This window comes from Calonectris borealis, chromosome Z (assembly GCF_964195595.1).
Source record: "Calonectris borealis chromosome Z, bCalBor7.hap1.2, whole genome shotgun sequence".
NCBI lineage: Eukaryota > Metazoa > Chordata > Aves > Procellariiformes > Procellariidae > Calonectris > Calonectris borealis.
The window spans coordinates 18435650-18463635 of record NC_134352.1 but is presented as its reverse complement, the minus strand read 5'-3'; the positions used below and the strand labels follow the sequence as shown (position 1 = coordinate 18463635).

General features: G+C 38.8%; 1 protein-coding gene and 1 long non-coding RNA gene across 9 annotated transcripts in view; both read left to right on the top strand.

Moving 5' to 3' along the window:
- Positions 1–27773, top strand: part of DTWD2 (DTW motif tRNA-uridine aminocarboxypropyltransferase 2) — a 104403-nt gene extending 76630 nt beyond the window's left edge. For all 8 annotated transcript variants that reach the window (XM_075136191.1, XM_075136198.1, XM_075136195.1 and 5 more), the window contains 2 exons: positions 19508–19636; positions 24035–27773. In XM_075136191.1, the coding sequence (XP_074992292.1) occupies positions 19508–19636; positions 24035–24205 (300 nt within the window). In that variant the 3' untranslated portion in view covers positions 24206–27773. The remainder of the gene's footprint in view (positions 1–19507; positions 19637–24034) is intronic.
- LOC142075164 (uncharacterized) lies at positions 1082–7042 on the top strand. The gene is made up of 3 exons (XR_012670809.1): positions 1082–2962; positions 5005–5046; positions 6955–7042. It is a non-coding gene; the product is annotated as an uncharacterized LOC142075164 (long non-coding RNA).
- Positions 27774–27986: the final 213 nt, after the last annotated feature.

Below are 27986 nucleotides of genomic sequence, written 5' to 3'. Positions count from 1 at the left end.
TAATGGTTTTGAGCCAAGACATTTACGGCAATTTGTTTATGAGCTTGTTTATGGCAATAAGCTGCAAAGTTTCAAGGTACCACACAAATATTCTTACTCAGCACTGCATTTATAAAAGGATCATTCCTGCTGAGTTTATTTATTCCCTTCTGTCTGACCTTTGTGTAACATTCTTGCTCTATGCATAAGGTAGGCACAGTCCGCTAAATATGCTTCAATTTGCAAACAATATAATCAGGTTGTTAAAAAGCTTGTTGGTAATTTAAAATACCATAGTACTCCAAAAAACCCTCAGAATACTTCATTGTCTTCAATAGAAAGGAAAGGTTTACAAAAGGTGTTACTGATGACAGGAAGCTGTGTCTTTGACCTTATAAACTGGTTAATTAAAAGTGTTACTACCAGTTCATAGTTGATGTGCTGTCTTCTAAAAAGGCCCTAGAAATTTGCAGTGTCAAGGTTATATGCTATCTTGATCTCCAGTCAATGAAAGAGAATTTTGGCAATGTATCAGGCAGGGGGAACTTTTCCTTATTCACAGCTTCTGAGAAACATGGGGCAAATCCATATGTTACGATTTGGAAGACAGTGTGATGAAATATTTATGAAATGCTTGTGCATTTCCATTCCTTTCCCATTGTTCACTGACCATCTTGTAATATGCCTGGGCAGTTGTCAACACAAACTGCCGCCTGAGTTTCCAGAGTTTTGATCTTTCACCAAAGTCAGTCACATCACCATCTGCTTTAAGAATTCTCTGCCAGTTTACCTTGTTGCTCATGTCAAAACTTCATGCTGTGCAAAGTGAGTAGCACTTAATGGATTGACTTCATGGTTTCTGTGCTGTGTCTGGTGGGTGAGCATGGGTTCACAGATGCTTAGGGGAGCCTGAGAGTAAGTCTTATCAAGCAGCTTGCTTGAAATGCTCTCATCCTAGAGACTTTTTGGAAGAGCATTCTCATCCTTCTTCTGTAGGAGTCAGTGAAGGAATGCTCAAACTATTGGCAGGACCTCACTGAACACTGCATCAGCAGTAAGAAATGAAGGCACTGCACTTGGAGTATGGAAAGCAAGGTAAGGGATCTTCATTCAAACAAGCTGGCACAAAACACCCTTGCCACTCTTTTTGTTTAAAAGAACAGAAAAACAAAATTTAAAAAGCTGTTCCTTTAGGATTCCACCTGCTTTTCAGTTCTAGTGTTGCCACTGGAGTTACTAGATAAAGGAAGCCCATGGGGAAAAATGAGGGGTTAGATGCTAGACAGGAAATGACAAAATGCCATCTGGTTTAAGGCAAAGTGTATGGCAGACAGGACAAAATGCAAAAGTGACAACAGGTGTAGGACATCAAATTGTAGTTGACAGTAGCATCTTCTGCCAGCAGTTCAACTTGCAGCAGTGCCGGAATTATCAATACAAAATTGGCAGCATGCATGGTTGAGCAGAAGCTGAAATTAATTCTATTATTTTTCCAGTAATGATGGGTAAAGTCATGAATGAGTTGATAGACAAACTGTAGTGGTTAAAGGTGTGTGAATAGTTACATTGCTATGCTTTTTAACAGAAAGTGGGTTTTGTGGTCTAGTCCTCTGGTATGTTTAGATAATAAAACTTCATTTGGGGATTTGCCATTTTCAAGCCTAGAGGATTAAAGAAGGAGTAGCACTCTGTCTCTGAAAGCATGTCCAAAAATCAGAAGAATTTCTTTGCTGTGGCAAGCAGCCATTCTAAACTGTAATCTGCCATTTAGATAAATTCCTTCTAGGGGAGGTTAAAAATTTCCTTCTAATATAGTTAGTGCTTACAGGCATGAATGTAATACAGTTTAAGAGGTATAGGCAACGGTCTGAACACCTTGAGAGAGGATTACATTTAATGTAAAAATAGAAATATAAAAGCATCCATTCATCTGCATACAGAAAACACCCAGAATAAAAGAACAAGCGAGAGAGCAAGAATCACTACTGTCATCTGGCTGTATCTTAGTTTATTCCTTTTCTAATGTTTGCTCTCTGAATTATTTTTATAAAACATCCTATTCAGTGAGCTGAGGAGATGCAGAAAAAAATACGCTCTTTCATCCTCCACAGTTATGGGACTTAGGCACGTGGATATATGAGGACCAAATAATAAATAGTGCCAGGTAGTAAATACATTTTATTACAGTCCCCTTTTATCCTCCTTTTTATCTGTCTGTTTTCCTATCTCTGTTTTCATTTGTCACAATTTCCAATTTGCATGAGAGAGATTAAATACCAAATTTTGCCATAGAACCTAAGTAAATGGACAATGCCCAGTTTAATTCTGCAAGGGAGAGAGGTACAGTGATGAATCAGGGGTGCAGGTGGGCAGGAGGCAAATCAGAATCCAAGGCAACAAAGGCCAGCCAGCAATGGTTGCAGTGGGGAAAACTGTAGTAATGTAGGTCCCAGAAGATGGTATGCATTCAACCATGCATCCTCATATTAATGGAAGAAAAATACCTTGTTTCCACTGACTTGTTCTATAAATGTTTTTTATCCATATGTGTGTGACACTGGTGATTTTACTAATAACCATAAAAGAGCCCAGTTATCTGTAGGATGGTAAATTTTTGTTTCTGAGTTGAGTTGTTAAATTGAGTAATTTTTAATGTAGCAAGAAAACGTGTTTTCGTTAAGTAAGTAGCTCATATTTTCTGCTGTATAATGACTTGAAAGGTAAAGATAATTGTTAAAATCTATTGCATATTCTGAAATGTTTGATGTGTTCAGATTTTAGCTGCTATCTCATTACAACTGAAACACTTAAGGAAATATTTTGAACCCTAAAGAACAAAGTGTTTTATGTTAGGACTGGCAGAAATTGCTGTTCGAGAAGACTGAGATCAGAGGGAGAGAACTGGGAATCACCTTCGGTCAAGAGCCATGCACAGTTGAGATATGATGCTGAGCAATCAACAGGAGTCTGTCCTGACATTTAGGTTAATTTGAATGACATTGGTCCACTTTGACATTTTTCTCATCATAAGTATGTATTTATTACCTCTCAAAACAGTGACATTTTCTTTGTGACTGAAAGGTCTCAGGTAATTTGCCAGATGTCAAAAGTGTATGCTATTTTCACTCTTGGGCTGAAACTTTACTTTTAATTTATTTCTTTGCCATTTCTTTCCTAATTATTGTTAAACTCTTTGCTGAATATCTGAATATCCTGCTGCTAGGACAATCCAGGAGCAATTGCAGGTTTTGTATCATTGTGCCCATGCTGAAGTTCTCATGGGATATGAATACTTCGTAAAAAGGAAACTAGAAATACTTTTCATTTTGATCGAGCTTGCTTTCAAATAACTAGATTAATTGAAGGCTTTTTCCTTCTTCTAGTCTTTCTTTACATGTTCCTTTCTACCCTTGCCAAAGTTCTTCTCAGGAGCTTCTTCTACTGCCTTTTCCCTTTCCAAGGAAGTGCTTACTACTATTGACATTTAATAAGAAAAAAAGAAACCAGAGAAAGCAAAAGCAATTAGTAGATTCCAAAGAACAATATCATTGCGTTGATGCTACTTTTTGACCCTGAAGTATTTAATTTTCCTTTTCAATTTTCTGATATTTGCAGGTAATTAAAGTTAAATGGCTGTGACAATAGACGTAATTAAATTTTGTTCCTTCGTTTCATGACCTCGTTCTCTAGATCCGTACTCTCTTCACTGACTGAATTTACTTGCAGCGCTTTCCTGTTGTATTAATTATTAAAAGAATAGTGCTGCATAAAATATTGATCTGTTGCCTGACATTCATTTTTGAAATGTAAGCAGAGCAAGAGAGATATTACCAGAAATAATTTCTGGATCTTTCTTTCTCTAAATACAAAAAATTAAGTGCATGGAAATTAACTAAAAATGCATAGTCATTTTATGAAGTGCCAGGCATGCCCTATATGACTCGCACTTAAATATAATTATTTTTACATTACATAATGGCAGTATTATGTCATTCCTTAGTCACAGGTAAAAACCGGCAATTTCAGAACCTGAGACCATAACCAGATGGTATTTCAATTATTTGTGCAAAATATATAGCCCAAATATTACTAGGTCAGTCCTATCTTCTGTTTTGACTTAGCTATTAGGACTTGTCTTTCCTTACAATTTCACTGTCTGTTAGCTCTTAATTTTATGTAAGCCATTTGGGTCAGCCTCAGGCTGCCTTCTTTTACGGGAATTTAAACTATTACTTTTAGATTAGAACTGCAGCTTGTCTGCACTTGGACTTTATTTCAGTTAACTATTTTAACTGTTGACCATAATATTTTACTTTCTTTAAGGATAGTAAGGCCTTTGGCTTTTTTTGTAGTGCTTCTTGTGCTTATAAATATTCATACAAGAAACACAGGGGAAGTAGTGAAGGGAATCTTGATTTTCTTTTATCCCTATACGTAAGAAAGGTTGGCGTAATTCTTGTGTGCTTTTTTCTCCTTGCCATTCCCATAATTTTTTTAGAAATATATTGCACAAAAATATCAGAAGGAAGATGCTCTTCTTATCTCGACTCACAGCACTTACTGTTTCTGATTTGTCTCCTGCTTCTCCATCATCTGTTCTCTCAGCCTTCAAAGTGCTTTACAGCATTGGGTAAATATCATCTTACAGATAGAGACCTCGGAGCTCAGAGAAGGAAGGAGGCTTGCCTAAAGTTGCACTGTGATTTAGTGAGCACAGGTTACTTGCTGACATCAAGTTCAGCATCATGTCTTTTAGGGAAGCAGGATTCGTGCACACAAACTTTCTTCCATCTCCTTCCAGCACTGGAAGTTGATACTTATCATCACTGTCAGCAGCCCGGTCTTGGCACCTTAGAAAGTGCCATTTTAGATAGCTTCTACTGATGACGATTTTCGTTAATGTAAAAGTTCACGTTACTTACCTAGTAAGTTAGATAGATACTTTCTGCAGAACAGCAATACTGAAGAAATTACTTCTTTTTATAGATATATACTTCCTGTTTACTTTTTTTTTATTAAATGTAGGCCTGAATATCCTGTTTTCTTCTTTGAAAAAGAGATTCTCAGGTAGGCATAGGTTCATTTTCTTTTGGGGTGGACACTTATTTAGTACTATATGTTTTCCGTGCATGGTGTAAGTGGTGACAAGCATCATGGGAAATGGTTTGAAACATTGTGATTCCGTAATTTTACCCCTTCCGTATTGCCTGTAACATTAAGGATTCAAAATATGCAGATGGGCATAAGCATCTGAAATAACTTTGAAAAACATTGTTTACTTTGGTGATACTTCTAAAGTTTGCAGGTGTTTCTACTACCTTATTTGACAATCTAAAGAGGAGACCGTTTTATTTGACTTTGCAAGATGTGACAAGTGCTAAACTGTTGAATTCTCTTAGCATCTTTGAGAAGATGCTAAAAATTTGAGTTCTTACAAAAACTGTAATGAGATTCCTGGTGAAAACACTTCAGAAATGATTGCATAGGCAGAAGAAGGGCCTGTTGTAAATAGTTGTATAAAACAAATGAAGTGCTAAGGAGGCTACTGCAAAACATTCCATGTTTTTGTGTAGATCTTTGATTTCATAGCGCATTAAAGAGAGAAATATGTAGCCTAAGGAGTTATTAGGTAGTTGTTGGACTTTCTCAAAACAATCTGCATACATGGTACTAAGTATTTTGAATTACCAGGTTCTCCTGCAAGAAAAATTGTGCTTTGGAACCTGAATTTTACCTTAACTTCACACAGTATCATGCGTAAAGATGATCAGTATAGACATACAGATTAGATTACAGATATATTTGTGAAAGTGAGTGTATCTATTTTGGTTGCTATTTTTTAACTTTAGTAGGTATTTAGCTTGCAATTCTTTCAGCTATTTAATAAATGGAAGTTTCATGTTTATGCATCAATTCTCCAGTCTTTACACAAGGTAAGTTACAAAGTGGGAAGCTTGCTATGTGAGAAACTTGTCTTCCGCAGATAAATGATGCTATCAGTAATGGTTTTTGTTTACAGTGGTTTTTTCTGCCGTGGTTCATTTACCAGAATTTTTTTACATGTGGAAAATGTAATGTTATCTTGTACAATCATAAGAGCTTGGCATTTATTCTGATTTACTTTTTAAAGGCAGTATTTCCTTTTTATGTTCATTGCTTCCTTGCCTAGCTCTTGGAAAAGAATCTCTATTGAACAAATTTGGCTGAAGCACTGTAGGAGCACTCTAAAAACTTAAAGTTTGGCAGGACTGGAGTGGAGAAAGTGCATAGACTTGTGGGGGTTTTTTGCAAATTTCTTTTTCTTTTCTTTTGGTTTTTTTTTTTTTTTTTCTTTTTTTCCCAAAAATTTTCTGTGGGAATGTGGTGTAAGAATCTCTGTCTGTGAAGGACACATTCCTTTTGCAATTTAATTTCTCTTGTCAATCAACTATGTCTAAAAATGAAAGCATTTCCCCACACTGATGAGTGGGGAAATACTCTGTACGATCTGAGTTATCCTCATTAAAAAGATAGTTTAAAAGAAAGGTCAGAATGTTGTGAAACACTGAGAAATTTTTTTTTCTCAGAAGGTACTTGTGGCATTCTCAAATATTTTTTTATATATCAAGTTACAGGATATTTATTTTCTTTCAAACTTGTTTATACAGGAAAGAGACATAATGAAATACAGAGGTAATGTTTTTAAAAATGTTTTGAAAGAGGTGTCATTTGACATAGTCACGTAACAAAGAGACATCATGTAGCATTATATTCAGATGATGAACATTAAGTCATTCAGTGAGTAGCTCTACTGATTTCTTCTGGAACATTTATCTTTAGCACGTAATATTCCACAGCAATAAAATCTGGTTCTTAAATTGTTTTGGTTCCAGAAGCAAACAAAGGGCATTCTTGAAAGTGCATAGAAGTTTAATGTATTTTCATACATTAATGACATATTTGATGAAAGAAATTCTGGGCACTGCTTTTACACAGGTGCATTTTGTAAGGGTGCAAGGCGGCTTCTGGTTTTGGCCCGCGAAAGAGCTAATCTGAATTGCAACTCCGAATTGAGGTTCTTCTGCACAGGCTGAAAGGTGCGTAAGTAGGTAGAACCTACACACAGGCACTGTTCAGCAGAAGCAATTACGCTTCTCTTGCGAAGACAGAATATTACATATTTACCACAGTTCCCATCACAGCAGCAGTGAGATACCCTGAGGCTTGTTGTAGTGATAAGACTCTGGAGTCTAACCTGACGCTATAAAATGCCTGAGAGGAAGGGTTTCTGGGATACACGAAGAGAAAGGTTTTGGGGTTCATTGGAAATTGTCCGAGACAATATGCAAAATATCTTGTCATTTTGTAGAAATTGAACAAATTTCTTCAAAGTCACAATACAATCTATGACTTGTTTCACCATTTCACATGGAACATACACAAGAATGTCATGGATATGCCTAAATATTCAATCAAAAGACATGCAAAGTGGATGGAGGTTTTTGTGACATCTATGTACTCTTTCAGGCTATCCATTTGTGACAGTTGCGTCGCAGTTATTCCCTCCAGTATATAGAAACAGAGTGCTCTTAAGATGTCACTTTAAATTAAAGCCAAGATTTCAAACAAAATAACTTATTTATAGTCCTGATTTAAATTTCAGTAGCATGCTGAGACTAAATTTACTCAGGCTATCTTCTCTGTCACAAATGTAATTTTCTTTAACTGCATGAAATTTCTATAAGAGATAGAAAATAGTTTGTTTTGGCTTGCAGGTAAAAGGTGCTTGTGCCAACTGGATACTGAGTGAAAGATCTTTCCCATGCCTGACTCACTTTTCTGTCTGAGGTTGGTTGTGCAGTAGCACACAGAGAATGCTCTTCCTCTTCAGCACCTTAAAAAAATTTTTTTCTTATTTTCTAGAATGATGGGTGAGATGGCAGGATGCAGTTGTGCTCTTTCTGGGTTTTTTTCTGCTTTTGAGTTCCTTTAAAAAAATGTCTTATGGTATTTTTTCTGGAAGATACTTATTAAAGTAGCAGTACATATAAACAGTATCTACTGCCTATGTTAAGCAGGATGACGGATGGTACTTGCTTACTTCATTCTGAGAGTTGAGCAGATTAATTCCCAAACAGAAATTCAGATTTTATAAGGACACTATTAACATAAGTAAAACAGGAGGGGATCTTAAAATAAGTACTAGGTTTTTCATAGAAGCCACAGAAGGATATGTTGTTCCTCTGCCTGTTTTGAGGTGCCTGTAGTCTAACTGCAGAAAACAGGACAGACAAAATCAAGAATTGTTGAGTGTGCCTTGTGAGACAGGTGCACTAACTTTATAGCCTTTCTGTGTTCTTAGGGATGCACTATTTTCCGTATATAATTTTGCATAATGCTGGATTCTGTTTGGAGAGTGTCGTGGTTTAACCTGGCAGGCAGCCAAATACCACGCAGCCGCTCACTCACTCCCCAACCCCCCCAGCGGGACGGGGAGAGAATCGGAAGGGTAAGAGTGAGAAAAACTCGTGGGTTGAGATAAAGACAGTTTAATAGAACAGAAAAAGGGAAAATAATAATGATAATGATAAAATATACAAAATGAGTGATGCACAATGCAATTGCTCACCACCTGCGCTGACTGATAACCAAGTAGCGATCGGTACTTCCTGGATCGCACCTACCACTCATATACTGAGCATGACGTCACATGGTATGGAATACCCCATTAGCCAGCTGGGCTGGCTGTCCTGATTATGTTCCCTCCCATCTTGTGTACCCAGCTCAGTCAGTAGGCACGGGAGCTGTCCTTGGACTAGGAGGGCACTTAGCAACAACTGAAAACATCAGTGTGTTATCAACATTCTCCTCATACTAAATCCAAAACACAGCACTAGGAAGAAATTTAACCCTATCCCAGCCGAAACCAGGACAGTATCCACTCCTTATTCCACACCATTTACGTCGTGCTTAGGTCTCACATCTTTTTTTAATACATTTCAATTAACCACCACTATCTTTCTTTATATATACACACATATATATATATGCCCACACAGATATCATTCCCTTGGTCTATGGACTATCCCTCTAAAATGTCCACTGAGTTCATTTAGTCCATGACTTTGGGCTCCATCTGTCATAACAGTCTTTCAGGGCCGAAGAGATGGTGTGTGGTGTTGGGCTGTTGCATCCTGAAGCCAGTTCTCATTTCGGTACTGCTGCGCTCGTCCAGTTCTATCATCGTTGCACTTCGCTCGGTTTCATCGGAGTTAGTTCATTCTTCACTAATCTGGGTGATTTTCACTGCTATACCACTGCTATATCATAGAAATAATGATATACAATATCATGTAACAGTTGACATCAAAATTCAGTTCATTGGCTATTTTCACCCAAAATCAAATCCCCTTGAGGTACACACCGGACCTCCCCATCCTTTTGCATCACCCACCAAGTGTACCCAGTTCCTTGAGCAAAAGCAATCCCATGGATGGGTTTTCCCTTGCCAGAGGCAGGAGTAACCCAGACTGTCTTCCTCAGCATATTTCTTATGTGCACGACAGGGACTTTATCTCCATCTACAGTACGTAAGAGTCTTGATTGGGCAGGGCCAGCTCGATTGGCAGATTCCCTGGTATTGACTAACCAGGTGGCTTTTGCTAAATGTGTGTCCCAATGCTTGAATGTCCCACCACCCATTGCTCTCAACGTAGTCTTTAGCAGTCCATTGTATCGTTCGATTTTCCCGGAGGCTGGTGCATGGTAGGGGATGTGATAGACCCACTCAATGCCATGCTCTTTGGCCCAGGTGTCTGTGAGGGTTTCGGAAGTGAGTCCCGTTGTCTGACTCAATTCTTTCTGGGGTGCCATGTCGCCATAGGACTTGCTTTTCAAGGCCCAGGATGGTGTTCCGGGCAGTGGCATGGGGCACAGGGTATGTTTCCAGCCATCCGGTGGTTGCTTCCACCATGGTGAGCACATAGCGCTTACCGTGCCGGGTTTGTGGGAGTGTGATATAATCAATCTGCCAGGCCTCCCCATATTTATATTTCAACCATCGTCCTCCATACCAAAGAGGCCTTACTCGCTTGGCTTGTTTGATTGCAGCGCACGTTTCACATTCATGGATAACCTGTCCATGGTCAAGTCCACCCCTCGATCACGAGTCCATCTATAGGTTGCATCTCTTCCTTGATGGCCTGACGTGTCATGGGCCCACCGAGCGATAAATAATTCACCTTTATGTTGCCAGTCCAAATCCACCTGGGCCACTTCAATCTTAGCAGCCTGGTCCACCTGCTGGTTATTTTGATGTTCCTCAGTGGCCCAACTTTTGGGTATGTGAGCATCTATGTGACGCACTTTTACAGTCAGGTTCTCTACCCGGGCGGCAGCCCAGATGGGTTTACCGCTGCGCTGCCAGTTGTTCTGCTTCCACTGCTGCAACCACCCCCACAGGGCATTTGCCACCATCCATGAGTCAGTATAGAGATAAAGTACTGGCCATTTTTCTCGTTCAGCAATGTCCAAGGCCAGCTGGATGGCTTTCACCTCTGCAAACTGGCTCGATTCACCTTCTCCTTCAGGAGTTTCTGCAACTTGGTGTATAAGACTCCATACAGCAGCTTTCCACCTCCGATGCTTTCCCACAAGGCGACAGGACCCATCAGTGAACAGGGCATATTGCTTCTCGTTTTCTGGTAGTTTGTTATACGGTGGGGCCTCTTCAGCACGCGTCACCTCCTCCTCTGGGGATATTCCGAAATCTTTGCCTTCTGGCCAGTTCGTGATCACCTCCAAGATTCCTGGGCGACTGGGGTTTCCTATTCGGGCCCGTTGTGTGATCAGCGCGACCCACTTACTCCACGTAGCATCGGTTGCATGATGTGTAGAGGGGACCCTCCCCTTGAACATCCAGCCCAGCACCGGCGGTCGGGGTGCCAGGAGGAGCTGTGCTTCAGTACCAACCACTTCCAAAGCAGCTCGAACCCCTTCATATGCTGCCAATATCTCCTTCTCAGTTGGGGTGTAACGGGCCTGGGATCCTCTGTATCCCCGGCTCCAGAACCCTAAGGGTTGACCTCGAGTCTTCCCTGGTGCTTTCTGCCAGAGGCTCCAGGTAGGGCCATTCTCCCCGGCTGCGGTGTAGAGCACATTCTTTACATCTTGTCCTGCCTGGACTGGCCCCAGGGCTACTGCCTGAACTATCTCCTGTTTAATTTGTTCAAAGGCTTGTCGTTGCTCAGGGCCCCATTTGAAGTCGTTCTTCTTCCTGGTCAGGGCTTACAATCTGACCGTAATCTGGAATATGCATTCTCCAAAAACCCACAACGCCTAAGAAAGCTTGTGTTTCCTTTTTGCTAGTTGGTGGGGACATGGCTGTTATTTTGTTGATCACATCCATTGGGATCTGACGACGTCCATCTTGCCATTTGATTCCTAAAAACTGGATCTCCTGTGCAGGTCCCTTGACCTTACTTTGTTTTATGGCAAAACCGGCTTTCAGAAGGATTTGGACTATTCTCTCCCCTTTCTCAAAAACTTCTTCTGCTGTGTTGCCCCATACGATGATGTCATCAATGTACTGCAGGTGTTCTGGAGCCTCACCCTGTTCCAGTGCGGTGTGGATCAGTCCATGGCAAATGGTAGGGCTGTGTTTCCACCCCTGGGGCAGTCGGTTCCAGGTGTACTGGACGCCCCTCCAAGTGAAAGCAAACTGTGGCCTGCACTCTGCCGCCAAAGGGATTGAGAAGAACGCATTAGCGATATCAATGGTGGCGTACCACTTGGCTGCCTTTGATTCCAGTTCATATTGAAGTTCTAGCGTGTCCGGCACGGCAGCACTCAGTGGCGGCGTGACTTCGTTCAGGCCACGGTAGTCTACTGTTAGTCTCCACTCTCCATTGGACTTTCGCACTGGCCATATGGGACTGTTAAAGGGTGAGCGAGTCTTGCTGATCACTCCTTGGCTCTCCAGTTGACGAATCAGCTCATGGATGGGGATCAGGGAGTCTCGGCTGGTGCGATATTGTCGCCGGTGCACTGTTGTGGTAGCGATTGGTACCTGCTGTTCTTCAACCCTCAGCAACCCCACAACAGAAGGGTCCTCCGAGAGACCGGGCAAGGTGGACAGCTGTTTAATTTCCTCTGTCTCCAGGGCACCTATACCAAAAGCCCACCGGTACCCTTTTGGGTTCTTGAAATACCCTCTCCTGAGGTAGTCTATGCCAAGGACACATGGAGCCTCTGGGCCAGTCACAATGGGGTGCTTCTGCCACTCATTCCCGGTCAGGCTCACTTCGGCCTCCAATACAGTTAACTCTTGGGATCCCTCTGTCACTCCAGAAATACAAATGGGTTCTGCCCCTTTATAGCTTGATGGCATCAGGGTGCACTGTGCACCGGTGTCTGCTAGAGCCTTATACTCCTGTGGGTCTGATGTGCCAGGCCATCGAATCCACACAGTCCAGAAAACCCGGTTGTCCCTTTCCTCCACCTGGCTGGAGGCAGGGCCCCTCTAGTTCTGGTCATAGTATCCATCTCTCACTTCTTGCAAACGTGAGTCAAGAATTTCTTCATTGCAATTACAATCCAAAGATCAGCCCTTCTACTCTGTCTGGGGAACTGTTCACTGGAAACTGGACTGTTGTGAGACAGGTTTTTCCTGACAACTGGAGCAGCATTTTTCCTGGGAGAACCCCCTTGTGTGATTGTTTTTCCTTGCAACTCACGTCCATGTGCCTCTAGGATGAAGGTAGGTTTTCCATCCCACTGCCTCATGTCCTCTCCATGGTCACGCAGGTAAAACCACAGGGTGCCCCGTGGTGTGTACTTTCTATACCCTCTCTCTTGAGGAGAAAAACGCTGACTCCTAATGGCTGAGATACTGGTCCATACAGGTGGAGAATAGGACATACCCTCTTCGAGTTGCTGGACCTTCCGGGACAGCTTCTCCATGGTCGAGACAAGGGAGGAGGAGATAGTTTCTTCAAAATCCCGAAGTCAGCTAACTAAGACATCCACTGTTGGTGCTTCTTCCTCTTTCCAGCACAGTACTGCCAATGAACTGGCATACGATGCTGGTGCGCTCCGTACCAACTTCCGCCACATGGGTCGCATGCACTGGACTTCATCTGGATCTTTGGGTGTTCGGACATCGTCCAGGTCACTATAAACCACCTCCAGCATGCCTAATTCTCTCAGGTACTGGATACCTCTCTCCATAGTGGTCCATTTGCCTAGGCGATATATAACATCTTCCTTGAAGGGATACCTTTCCTTCATGCCTGACAGCAGTCGCCTTCAGAGGCTGAGGACCTGTGTCCCTTTTCCAATTGCTTTGTCAATACCCGCTTCCCTAGCAAGGGATCCCAGCTGTTTGGCTTCCTTCCCCTCTAATTCCAGGCTACTGGCCCCTTTATCCCAGCATCGGAGCAGCCAGGTAACAATATGCTCGCCTGGATGACGGCTGAAATCTTTCCGCATATCTTGCAACTCATTCAGGGATAAGGATCGGGTGGTTTCCGTCTCATTTATGAGTTCTTCCTCTTCCTCCTCCCCTCCTTGTGATGTCCCTGCTTTTCCATCATCCTTTTCTACACGACCTGACTTCCGCTTCAAAGATTTCTTCTTCTGTACAGGGGCGACGGATACCAGCGATGGTTGGTCGTCTGGTTCAGCTGTAGTACCCGTCGCGAGGGTTTGGGTAGCTGCAGTGCCTGTCGCGGGGGCTGGAGTACTTGTAGTGACTGTTGCCGGGGTTTGAGTGGCTGCAGTGCTGAGTACAGGCTCGTGACCAATAATTTTATCATAACATAAACCAGCGTCACACAGTATAGCAAAGCAATGACCTTAATCCATTTCCCAGAGATGACCAACCCGACATACAAACTGATGATCAGCAGTATAGACAGCCAGTAAGGTGCTATATACCACAACTCCAAAAATAGATCCCAACAACTCTGAGAGCAAATAAACCAACATTGTGAACATTGAGTACTAAACTGATATAATGAATGCTTATAACAAATTTGTTTTAACCCGTTCGGGTCAGATGTGTCGTTATCTCAACCCTTCGAGCCCCACGTTGGGCGCCAAAAAGGATTGTCGTGGTTTAACCCGGCAGGCAGCCAAATACCACGCAGCCGCTCACTCACTCCCCAACGCCCCCAGCGGGACGGGGAGAGAATCGGAAGGGTAAGAGTGAGAAAAACTCGTGGGTTGAGATAAAGACAGTTTAATAGAACAGAAAAAGGGAAAATAATAATGATAATGATAAAATATACAAAATGAGTGATGCACAATGCAATTGCTCACCACCCGCGCTGACCGATAACCAAGTACCGATCGGTACTTCCTGGATCACACCTACCATTCATATTCACCTACCGAGCATGACGTCACATGGTATGGAATACCCCATTGGCCAGCTGGGCTGGCTGTCCTGATTATGTTCCCTCCCATCTTGTGTACCCAGCTCAGTCAGTAGGCACGGGAGCTGTCCTTGGACTAGGAGGGCACTTAGCAACAACTGAAAACATCAGTGTGTTATCAACATTCTCCTCATACTAAATCCAAAACACAGCACTAGGAAGAAATTTAACCCTATCCCAGCCAAAACCAGGACAGAGAGCAAAGCTAATAAGAGTAATGTTGAAGAAAGAGGCATAGAAAAGGTGAAAAGATAAGGATGTTGACATTAAGGAGAGGACTGAGGGTAGCACTTAGAGCTTTCTACAAGAGCTCCTGTCCTAATATTTAAAATAAGAGCAGAAATCAGTTGCCTGTCTTTACTGACTTAAATTTCTAAAATTTCAAACACCAGGTCTTTGACCCCATCAAGGCAACACTTTTGCTTTCGTTAGTTCTGAAGAGCTGAACAGGATCAGCTGGGTCGTCACTTGCCTGGGGCATCCCCAGAGAGGGCCATGGAAGAAGAACTCAGCCCTGAGAAATACTGAAGGGTCGCTATTTTTACTGTGGTTCACATCCTTTGTAAATGCTCAAAGGCTGTAGCATTTGCTAAGAGGGTGGTGCATTGGCAGAGAAGCCAGTGTTTATTAAGTTAATGTAACAGTTTGTGAGAATTGCTGACATTCAGGCTTTTGGAAACACTGGGTCTTGAGTTACACATAGAAATGAAACTTGGTTGTATGTGTTACTTCATGCTTCTGATGGCTTGGAAACTAAGCCACCAAACTCCCTTGCACTTATTAAGAGAATAGATATGCTAATTTCAGTGTCTTGGCTAAATTCCAGTAAGTAATTGCATTCAGCTTATCTAAATTTCTCTCTCTAATTTGAATTGGTTGAGATAGTTTCCATCTTCTGTCTTATACTATTGTTTATTTTGGTGAGTGATGTTAAATAGGCTGTTGTTTTTTCAACCTGACATTGCTGTATTTTGTTAGTAACTGAAATTATTCCAAAGTGTGCATATGATTTGCAAATTACTTTGACAGCTAAAAAAAAAGTAAATTGTTGCATCATGGTATCTTTATCATTTTATGGATAGTGGTTATAAAATATCATATTTGTTGTTTTGAAACGTACATAAATAGGGTATTTATGTATACTCATTCTGAGTTTTTCAGTGTAATGTAAGGGGTAGACGATCTGATTTTGTTTACATTAACTGTGGAGGAACATTTCTGTAACTTTAAATTAAGCTTGTTCAGCTGGATTTGAGATATGCAGGTGACATATAAAGAATTAATTCATCTAGGTAGTGCAGAAGCTTCGATGAGACTGTTGCAATACCCTACCTGAAACTATTAACTCCACAAAAGTCAAGGCAAGTTTTGGACCTGTTAGCTGAAAATGAGAGAAGTTGGCCTCCTACCCAATCACATTTGAGAACAGTAAAGATTTCATATATCTAGGCAATTTTTTTTCAAGAAAATGTTCTTCCCATGTCTGAAATACGTATTAACTATATTATTTTGTTTTGGTTTCTATATTGTTTTGACTCTGTCTTACCATTCAGTTTATGCTCTAAGCTGATAGAGCTCCTCATTGTGCATTTTACTCATTCAGTGAGTGTACCTAGTTTCTCATAGACAGTCATTTGGTGAGTCTATCCAATTTGTGATACACAAAGGGTACACTGACTGCATTTCAGGTGACTAAGGATCTCTTATTTAGATACTGTGCCTCTCTGGAGTAAAGAGTAGGGTAAAATGCGTGTTTGTTGAAAGAAGCCATTAATAGACAAACTGTAGCAGGGAGTTGTCCTGGTCAGGTCATTCTTCCTCTGATCTCCACCACTGTTGTGCTGTCTGTCTGTGGGGTTTTCATCTCATCCCAGTGAATATGTCATTTTTCAGAAAACTTGATGGGAACTACTTGTTTCCATCCTCTCTCACTCTTCCCAGGAAAGAAGAAATTTGGTTGCCGCTGCTCTTGCTGTTAGAAATAGAAAGTTGCCCTTTCATACAATGTCTGTGCAGCTTTTTGAGAGTTTGTGGCTCCACAGTGTAAGGTGGAGTGCAGGCAGCTTTTCTTCCACAGAAGTTGTCTTGCAATCATGAATAATTTCCCTTTCTCTGGAATGCTGATCTTAGAAGTTTTTCAGCATGAGCCCCAAGAAATGCAGTATAGAAACCAGCAGACAGAACTATTCCCAGCTCCTACAAAAAAAAACCCCTTAAGGCACTGTTGTCTATGTCCGAGGAAGGGAAAGCCAGTGTTGCTGCAGGTAGTCCATGAGGTAGTTTCTCTCAACCTCTTGTAGAGAGACCCTATGAAAAATGTGGCTGTCAGCTGTTGAGAAAAAGTGTGGATATGTTTCTGCTCTGCTCCTCAGGATACATGCTGGAGAAACAATGGACTGAGTTTACCCTGTTTTTTAATACTTATCTAGGAATTTCTAAGTAGGGACTAAAAGCTCCCTCCAGCATAGATCTCTGTATACTTGAAATAACTAGCCTTCCTACTCTGTCGTGATGGAGATCCATACATGGTCCCAGTAAAGGGAGCATAAAAACAAAGCAAACCTTGAGGAACAACAAATGAAAATATTTATTTAATTTTGATTTTCTTTTGGATTTCATTACATACACTGCTGTCCAAAGTCTACATTTTCTCTCCTAAATCAATTTATTCTATTTCTGATTTTTCAATACCAAACTGAAGAAGGTAGTTGATAAAGGCTAGTATGTATCCACTAGCTTCATTCCTGAATCTGCTCTGGATCTGTTCCCCAGCATGTGGACTGAATTTGCTGTTGAATATCCAAGTAACTGTTAACATCTTTCATACAGTAGATAAAAATTCAACAGTATGACTATAAATTAAAGATTGTATGATAGGCTTCCAGTATAGTGTAATAGCAAGCATCATTTGCTAATGAGGTGCGAGGTATAAATTCTTTTCTTTCAACAGTCAGAGTACAGAGCTAGAGACTAAAGACCCTGAGTTTGCAGACATAGAATAATCAACTACTTCAACTGTCTTGGCTTTAAATATAAAATATCAAGTTTGACTTTATAGTAAGTAATAGGCATTCATTGAGTAATTTATCATACATTGTGCCAATTCATTTGCAGAAATATGCTGAATAGCTGCAGAAAATGAAAATGAGTTTTAAGTGGAGATGACCATTGAATTTGCAGGAAAAACTCTGTATATCATCACCTGTAATCATTACTTTCAAATATCTAAGAATAGTAAGTATGTTCAGGAAAGATACATTTATATGTGCTTTGACACCATTTGTGCATTTTTAGTTTAATTAAAATGAATGATTAAAACTACAATGCATTCCAAGTAATTATTATGGTAAGCAGCCTTAAAAGAGCAGAATCATCGATCTTTACTCAGGGGGGCAAAATGGATTTTGGAAGATGTGATTTTAAAATTACTTAATTAAAATGACACCTTCGGTATTACAGTTGTGAAAAGAATACAAATGTATTTTTATATAATTCAAAAATCATTATGTTAGTATGCTGTATTCTTTACATAACTAAACATGCATTCTTCTTCTCAATTTCTTAACCTAAGTGTAAATTCTTTGGCTGTTGAAAGTGGTCTCTCCAAACTATCTAAACAATCCTTGCTGGACGCTTTTAAAACATTCTGAGATGTGCGTGTTTTGGTTCTTCAAGCCTACCCAATGACAAGACTAGCATTTTAAAAAAAAAGTTTCCTTTGATAAACAAGTTAGGGCTTTCTGTCACAAAGGTACATTTTTCTATCTTTTCCTATATTTGAGTATATTGAACTTTTATAGCTAACTTATTTGTCCTTTCCAGAATGTATTTCCTCATCTCTTGTTGCCTTCTTTTTATTTATTTATTTTTAATTCCCATTACATTGGGATCAAGTAAAGCACTGGAATTTGATCTTACTCATTCGTGTTTCTTCAGCAGCTTGGAGTTTCCCTTTTAGAAATGAGGTATCTTGAACTTTTAAGAATGGGTGACTGCATGTAGAAGAGATGAAAGAAAACAAAGCATTACAAATAAAAACAAAAATGGGAAAAGTGAAGAGGGAAAATACTGAATGAAGCGAGGAATGCTGAAAAACCTCTGGCAAGCAGAATGAGAGCAATATTATGATGGCCATGGGGAACAGTCACTCATTTTTTCGAGAAGAAGGAAAAATAAAAGACAATTGCTGGGATGAGATTAAAAAAAAAGAAAATTGACTTGCTGTTTTATAATAATTCCTTAGAGTTTATTGTACTGTACTACAATTTTTTGGAAAAGGAACTGATAATTTTTGGTTAAGAATAGTGACAACGTTGCTAAAACATTAACTTGTTTGGCAAATGATATTTTAAACATATGTAGAGATGGATATTTTAGGAATGGAAAAATGATATCTGAATTTTCACACAAAGTCTAATAACGTAACTTCTATGATGTTTCAACTGCTGTTTATAAACTCAGTAAAACCTTTTGGAGCTGATAAAACAGGTAGTGTAGTGGGTGAACTAAATTTCTTTTTCTTAAAAACCTTTACCTTGTGAGATAGTATAAAGTGGTTATCACTTGAGGCAGAGCCAATAAATCATTTTCAAACATGATTTAGGTAAGCAAATAGTTCTAATCAGTGACCTAGTACATTATATGAATCAATGTAGTTTCTAAAAGTCTTTCGTTCAGAACTTGACAAATAATATTTAATCAAGGTAAATAGTGTCAGTGACTATACAGTCGTTGTACATTGTGCGGGATGGTGTGTGTGTTTAGAGAGTGCAATAGAACAAGCATAGGTGAATAATTTTATTTTTGTTACAGGATATCTATGGCAACTGAAAGTGGTTGCTTAAATTTCACTCAATCTTTCTCTAACAAACAATTGTATTTTCTTTACATGTTTGTACAGTAACAAATATACAATTCTTGTCTCTGATGGTGACTCACGAGTATTCTAGTATTATACTTAACAATAGCATAAGGTCATTGGCTACTAGGAGACAAAACAGCAAAAGGAAAGAAGGCAACTGAGGTGAAGGGGCTGAATTTTGCTTAGTGTAGGGAAGAAGTATCTTGTTTGCTATACTGACCTGTTTATTTTAGTAGAGTTTCCTATTTTTCAGGTGCAGTTAAAACCCAACATTTCAAGTCAATACGTAATTCGTACACAACCAACAAACACCTGTCTGTCTACACTTGAATGTGCAGCTGTTGCTCTTACTATCATGGAAAAAAATAAGAGTATTCAAGAGGTATGTAATTTTAAACACCTGAGTTTTTCTTTTATGAATAGTAGAGGGACAGTGAAGATACTTAGCTATTAATGTCACATTTGATAGTCAAAATCTTAATGACATTGTAATGGTTTTGTTGCACAGCAAACTAAAACAAGAACGTACGAATAGAAACTATTTTTCTTCAGATATTTATTAACTCTAGTATGTTCAGATTATTTTGACTCTTTCTTGTCATGTTCCAAAAGTCTCTATAGTGTTCCTATTCTTTATTCGACATTGCTGTCAGATTGCTGAAGGAACTTGTTAGATGCAAAGGTCTTGAATGATTGTTTTGCTATTCCTCTTTTCAGTATGTTGAATTCTAGAATGGTATTTTTTGTTCCATCCCATAATGGAATTAGATTGGCTCTTTTGCCACAAGGAGTTGTCTGAAGATAAACCTGGGCAAGATTAAGCGCTAAAAATTTTGCTTTGATGGTGTTTAAAGTACCAGTTAGGGTCAGATCACGTCCTGCAACAGATTGGATTTGGTGCTGCAATGTCCGTCAAGGCTGAATGCAGACTACTTATCTTACAGACCAGTTTTACCCTGGTAGCCCATTTTATGTATGGAGTAATAGACTGGTTATTGAAAACAACTGCTATCTTCCCAACCCATCTCCTCAATTCCTCTTTTTCCATCATTTTTTTTTTCCTTCCTTTTCTTTAGCTATCTAGTCTTTCCCCAGACACTTCCACTTTTACAAGTTTTCACTGTGGAATCTTCAGGTTCATTTGTCTCAGGATTTGAGTTCCCTTTTTCCTGTCCTTGTTATTCAACCTTCCTTTTCTTCTTCCCTCTTTTTTCCAGTTGTCTTTTCTGTTGACTATTTCTCTCTTGTACCTTTTATGCATTTTTAACTCAGCACTCCAGTTCCTTCTTTCCATCTACCTCATTCTTCTTTCCCATCACATTCTGTCAACCTGTACTACTTTCTTGCACACTTCTTCCTGTAATTCTAAATATGATGAGAAGAGTGACTCAGATTCTCTTCACCTGTACATTACTTTTTTTAAAAAGTTGGTTTATAAGGCACCAAATATATGCTGTGCTTGCTACAATGCAGAATAAAAATCCGTAGAGATGACAGTTGGGAATTTAGCCCAAAACAAATAGAAGTACTATTGTGTATATTGCAGGGCAAATAGTGCAGAGATGCACTGTTGTAGTTATCTTTTCCTGTGATGTTTTTCTAAATTCACTTGACATTTCTTATTGCAAAACTGCAAAACATAGACTGTGTACCAGGCCCGTGTAATATACTAAATTGTACAACTGTAACATCGTAGATTGGTTTTCTTTTTTTAAACAGTTTTAGTTTGGGTATTTCTTATAGTGTATTGAAATATAGTGTATTCTATAGTGTATTGAAAACCACTTTGTGTTATTTACTTTGTTAGTTAACTGTAATTAACAGTTAACTGTTAACAAATGTTCAGTTGTAATGTATGGAATTTACATGTTGTACTCTTACATAACCAAAGTTATACTCAGTCTAAAGTATGGTTAGTATTTTGTAGCAAAGGAAGATATTAGTCAGCTTGGCAGAGATTATAGCCTATAATCACTCTGATGTCTAATTTTCATGAAGCCAAGCAAGCATGATGATTATTTAGTTGATTAGTGATTCATTGGTACTGAAAAATGTGGCAAGCAGTGTTTGGAACAAAATTTTTGTGCTGGGTCTCGAAGGCTTTGTGCCATTGATTTTTTTGTGCTTTTTCCAAACGGTAGATAAAATCTGAAGCCACCTAAATTCAGGAAAGTTTATTAATTTTAAATAGTACATTCTATAATAGATGTTAGGAGGCGGTGTATATGTATGCACATCTTAAAATGTTTATTTACTTCAGTTGAGAACAAAATCGTCATAGAAACATTCAGATATTTTCACCAGTCTCTTCATGTTCTACTTGTGGGAAACAGTATTACTTCAGGTACTGTCAGTTGAGGCTCTTGGGAATTTGTAAAATATCTTTGGATACAACTTGTTAAAAAGGAGAAGTATTTCCGAGCTGTGAGAAACTTAAGAAAATTTGGAGATTAGTATCAGTGAAGTTTCTCTCTCTCTTACACAGGGTATTAAAGTATTTAACTACCTTTAAATTTATGGTTAACTTCTTCAGTTAAGATCTGAATTCAAAATTACTGGGCTGACAAATGTCATTGAGAATAACTGGTGCTAGACTCTAAAAAGTTTCATTTAGTTAGCAGTCAGGTAGGATTAATTTACTTTTTAGCATATGTTGATCTTGGAATATTTACTGGAGTCAAATAATCATTATCTTTTGTGATAGATGCGTATTTTTAAATGATTCTCTGAAGTCAAAGCACAGCAGGGTGATCTTTGACTCTCAAAAACCCAAAAGCTGATCCAGTTGGAGACAGGCAATTGAGTGTATTACTGCACGGAAAGTAGTAAGTTGTTTTCTGGAAAAACTAGACAGCAGAGATGATCTGAATACCTCCTCACAGCTAGCTCGAAGATAAAATGCTTTTGTAAGCCTGTCCCACTGACTTCCCGCACTCTTGCAGCCGTGGAATGCAGCCCACTGGGTTATGTCTTCCTACCAGCCAGCTCACAGCTCTCACATGTCATTGGAGCAGTTTGGGACTTAACAGTTCTTGAGTTTAAGTTTATCCCAGGTCAGAGAATACTAATTGGACATTAGCCTTTTCTGTGCAAGTTGTGATCCCACTAGTCTGTGATGGAAGAGGTTATTAAGATAATGTCTTTCTTAATCTTTTGTTGCTGACATTACTAATATCAATTTAATAAGCCTACGAGTAGTTTCGCACCATAGACCCAGGTCTGCAATCTGATTGTGTGCCCAGAATGTAGTACAGAATGGTCTGTGAAAGAGATTTAAGGCTCATCCATGTATTCACTACATTCTACTGTTCACCCTGGGATGCTCATATCCCTCTCCATCAGATAATGAATATTTTGGTACTTGACCTCCTAAAAAAGGTCCTACTAAAAAAGGTTCCCAGGTCAAAAATTGCTTCTGCAATTGGCATAGTGGAGAGTATGCTACATCCATGTCTGCCTCTGTGACACTAGAGAGTCACTTGAACATTAAATCAATTGCATTTAGAACCAGACTGGGACAAAGTGTGTGGTCACACAAGAAAATATGGCTCAGAAATTGGAACTCTGCATAAAGAAACTTTTCTAAAAACTTATGTATCTTTTATGACAGTGCGGCTATCATATGCTTTTATGTTAAAAGAGGGTAATTATTTATTGTAGAAGTTAAACCCATGAAAAATTAGAAATAATGAAATTAAAGTGGGTTTTGTATATTTACTTTTTCCTTTGGTGTGCTAGGACAACGTTGGCATATTTTTCCTTCATTAGGACTTCTGTCTTATCCAGGTCCTGGGTGAATGTTTTGTTAGTGTCTACAATTCCCAGTCCTGTATTCTGTTTTACCCCTACCACTCAGAATTGGCCCAGCCTACTTTTCAAAGACAAAATTATCAGTTTTTCAAAGGTGCTTCTATAAATGTTGCAATAGCCAAGAACTTCATAAACATTTGTGCACTTTTTTATATCTTCTCTCTGAATTAAATGAGTGCTATTCCCAGCATATAAGATGGTGAATTAAAGTCGAGAGCCATGGAAGTTAAAAATGGGCCCTTAGTTTGATGCCCAATATAAGTCATTTGATTTTCCTGTGTGCTCAGAAGAGTCACATTTTACTTGGTAGAAACTCAGCTCCTGCTGACTGCAGTTACATTTGTGATTGCTTTACACATCTGCACATGAGGCCCCGTGATACTGAGTCAGGCAACCAGAAAATGAAAAACCTACAATTAGGAACCACTTGAGATAAATTTGGTTTGTGTGGCTTCATTAGTCCTACATAATATTGCTGGGCAGAAGCAGGGATACGGTCCTATCTCTAGGATAGCAGTCCAGCTGCCTTGATCATGAGTCCCTCCTCTCTTTCCTGCCTCAAGGTATTTTCAGGCAAGCACAAACAGCTTAGTTATTGTTACTTATTTTATTACAGCTTGTTGGCTGAGCCACAGTAATTGATTGTAGTCCATTACTAAGGTCAAGTTAAAGCCATAACTTACAGTAATGTAACTGGGGCTGAAGTCAGGATTGAGTGTGTCCAAGGAAGGTGTAATGGACGACAGCAGGTAGGTAGGTCTGCTATGCGGCTTCTTTTTAGTACATCTCTTATTCAGCTGTACCCTCTGGGTCTCCAAAACCTATATTTTATCATCATTTATCAACCGAATTATATTTTATCAGCATTTTTAAGTAGTCTTGAATACAAACCTGGAATAATTGATGGTTTTAAAATAGCTTGCTAAAAGGTTGGGTTTTTGTCTCCCCCCACCCCTTCATCTTTCTGCAGACTATACTCCGTCCACTTCAAGCTTTATGCTCTTTCCAGCTTCAGCATGGTGCCCAGATCCATCACAGCAAGGAACATCTTCTCAAAAATGGCTTATATGACAAGCCAATGCCAAAGAATAAGCGCAAACTCAGAAGAATGGAGCTTTTGGTGAATAATGTTAAAATATAAGAAAACTGTACTTATGGTACAGTGGGATTTATTTGCAGGTAGCAAATGAATATGAATCTGGATTTGAACCAAATGGTTGACTGTACTGTAATAAAACAACTTTTAGGCCCTTTGTAGGCAAGAGTTTATCTACCAATGTGACAAACAGTAATGGACAAGCTTTTTCATTTTTGCAGTAGGCCAGGTGCCTTTGTTCAGATGATAGAAGATCTTTCTCATTTCCTATAGAAAAGAAGAAGAAAACTCTGAGCATAATTTAGAGTTATGTTATCTCTTGGGTGACAAGATCCTCAATGTGACTGGATAAATTTACTTTGGAGAAGCTTTTATCAGTATGAAAAGACAAGGAATATGAATGTAATGGAACGGTAAGGCTTCAGCATTTAGAAGTATATTGAATTTCTGCTGAGCATTTTTGACTTCAGTATCTAATTACAGTAGGTTTTCAAACTATAATTCCTTATATTACTTAGTTCAGATGAACATAAGGCATGCTATATGTATAGTTCTTTTTAACTTTGAGATTTTTATTTCCTACATTAGTAGAATTCCTTTTTGTAAATTTATGTACAGTTTACAATGCAGTCGGGTTTACTTTCTCTCTCATGCTTAATTTTTAAATTAAGCCCGCATATGTTTTTACCAGAACCTGAACACTTCCAACTTAAAAAAAAGAGTGAATGTAGAGAAATGTGTTTTGGAATTATAACTCAGATGCTTCACTTTTACTTGAGCAAAAACTACTCTTCCACAGAAGGGGACATTTTATAGATATGGATACATCATACCCATACCCTGCCATACAATAATTATGATACTAAAGGAATTAAACAAGCCCAGTGTAAACAGCCATGTAAGAAGTATGATGCAATAAGAAATAATTATGTTTGAATACAACCTACTAACATGATTGCAGATCCATTAGATTTACATGTGTTCTTTAATTAGTTCTTCTTTTCTAACAGTGATATAACTGTACCTCTTTCTAGTGGGAATCACTAGCAGCAGAAGAATTGGGTATTTTTACAAGGTTTGTGAAGTAGTATTTTACGATCTGGAGGAAAAAAAAAAGTGAAATAAAGGTTTTGATGTTCCTTTCTTCATGTTCATAAATGCCTCCTTCCTGAAACAGATTAAAATGCTTAATGTTTGTCTTTACTATTGGTTCCACTCTAGGTAACAACATGGAGCTAACTGGGTACTAATTAGTCTTAGAAAAAGATATTTTGTCTTTAATTTATGAGCTGCAAGGCAAAAAACTACAGAAGTGGGGAGTGTAAACACAGCTAACCAATATGTTAACTGAAAGCATTTCTGCAATTAACAAAAGAGGTCAAAATTAGGTCAGAGATTAGCTAAGAAGTTTTAGTTAACCCTGAGCTAATAGTGACCTTTTGTTTAGGCATGGATTCACAATTTAATTTGTCTGGCTACGTTAGCAAAGTTTATATAACCTTTTTCTCTTCTCCCGGTCTAGATAAATCCTGTATCTGTTGCTAAATTCAGCAAACCTGAATTAGTTTTGACAAATCTGAAGCCAAGCAATCTCATGTGATTAATGATAGTGTAGATGCACTTTTGTTCATGTTGGAACAGAGAAGGGGCATGTTTATTCCTGTAGCAAAGCACAGCACAGCAGTCTCCAGGCTGGCTTGGAGTCTGAAGTTGCAGTCTTGTACAACTTGCATGTGCAGCCTTGTGTGTGATGCTGCCTCCTGTTCTGGGGTTGGCGTGGCTCATGCTGGGCTGGGAATCAGTTTCCCTTGTGCTCTGGGACATGGTCCAAGCATTCCTTAAGGAAACAAGGGTATCAGTTAGGCTTTAGTGTTAATGCCTTATTTACATATGTGGACGATGTTCACATTTAATATTGTATATGTTAATTTGGTTTACCTTATTTTAGATTCATCTAGAACAGTAGCGTATCTTTCGACCTACACTGTGAAGATTATTTTCCTAGACAGAAGGCTAAATTTGCCTTTTCATAAAATGTGGGTTTATATTACGGAGAACAGGATGAAATTTGTATTACAGCCTGGGATTCATAGACATCTGCAAGATGCCTTAGAATTACAGGATCAGAGAAATAGTTGTCTTCATTGAGTTATAATCCTACATTAAATACTTTAGTGTGTGCAATCTGTGCAGAGTTTTTCAGCAAAGGACAAATTCCATACAGCTTACAATAAGCACTTCTTAGTTTTGTTAGTTCCTGTTGTTCTTCTAAATTTGCTCCTGTGGTTAACAGGATTTGTGGGATCTAATGCTGGATGCATGGAAGCCTTTAATTGCTAATTTTCTGTGTTGTACAGTACTAGATCAATCACTATGCAGCAGTTGCTGAAGAAATGAAAACCAATTCATTGCAAACCTCCAGGCATTTTATTTTTTGAGTTTTTTGTATGTCTCATCTCAGCTATAATACAGTGATCATTTAGATGCAACGCAGCAGTCATATGAAGTTCAATTTCAGATTTGTTTGAAGCTATTAAACACAAAATACAATACTTTTTTTTACTTTTTTTTGGTGGAACTTACATGGCTTTAAAAATGCAAACAGTGTACAAGGAAGAGTTTAGAAAGTTTGTTTTCAGGTCTTCTGAACTCAGAATTTACCTCTAAATGCATTACCTCAAAGAAATGGGTACTCTGAAGTCCAAATGCTTTGACGAAAGTTGTGCGTGATGAAGTAGCACTCTTTGCTAGCAATTTCATTAGAATGAGTTTAATTTGCAATTTTATTTTTTGCTGTAATGGTCAATCTGTTTCATTTTCCACTTACCAAAAGATTAATGAGTCAAACCCACCAGTCTAACAAGATATTGATTAAAAAGAAAGGAATGTGTTTGCTTCTAATGTTTGGTCCTTTGTCCTTGTCCACTTCGTACTTCCAAATATTGCTACCAAAATGAAATCTGCCTTCCGTGTGCCACTATGTCATGCTTTGGGCAACTGGTGACATGGATAGCAGGCTTTTGAACACATGAACACATGTAAAAATTTTACAAAAATGGGTGTTGTTAAGTCTCCGTATTTTCATAATCTGTAAGACTAAGTTTAAGAAAAAAGTCAAAGCTAGAAATCTTTCAAAATAACAACACAACACACCTTTTGTTTAGAAAGCTTTCAAATGAAAAGTGAAGAGGTGCTCAGGACAAACATAAATTTATTTTTCTTCAAGATTTTACTTTCCTTGCTTCATAACCCCATTGGAATTCCAGCTGCAAGATGGTGTTACCATACTACCAAGATATTACTTTTTTATTAGTTTTTCTTTAAATAAAAAGAAAACTTTTCAACTGACTTCAAAAGGGGCAAAAATTATTTTAGGACCAAGGGTTTTCTTCTCAACCGTTACATTAGATAAAAAATTGCTTATACCGCATCATTTCCTACAACTTCCCTGCTTGTTTTGATATTCAATTAAAAATGGAACTTTTTTAAAAGGGATAGTCGTTCATGCTGTTCTCCTGAGGTTTGTGTTTATTATGCCTACATACATGAATGCATATATATTATATATTTGTTTCTGCTTCGAAGCAATAAAAGATCTGATTTACTGTGATCATGTGCGTCTCTACAGAACTGAATTTGTTCACATGTGCTGGTATCACAAAAGGTAAGCCTAGTCCTTTTTTGTGACTTTTTAACACCATTCAGTCAGTTAATGAAGAGATGTGGCCTTTCCTATGCCATTTGAAGAAAAAGGTTCCTTCGTTATCCATTGAAACCTGCATGAAGACTAAGTTGCTGTGGCAGTTTATCAAGTGTTTCAGTTTCA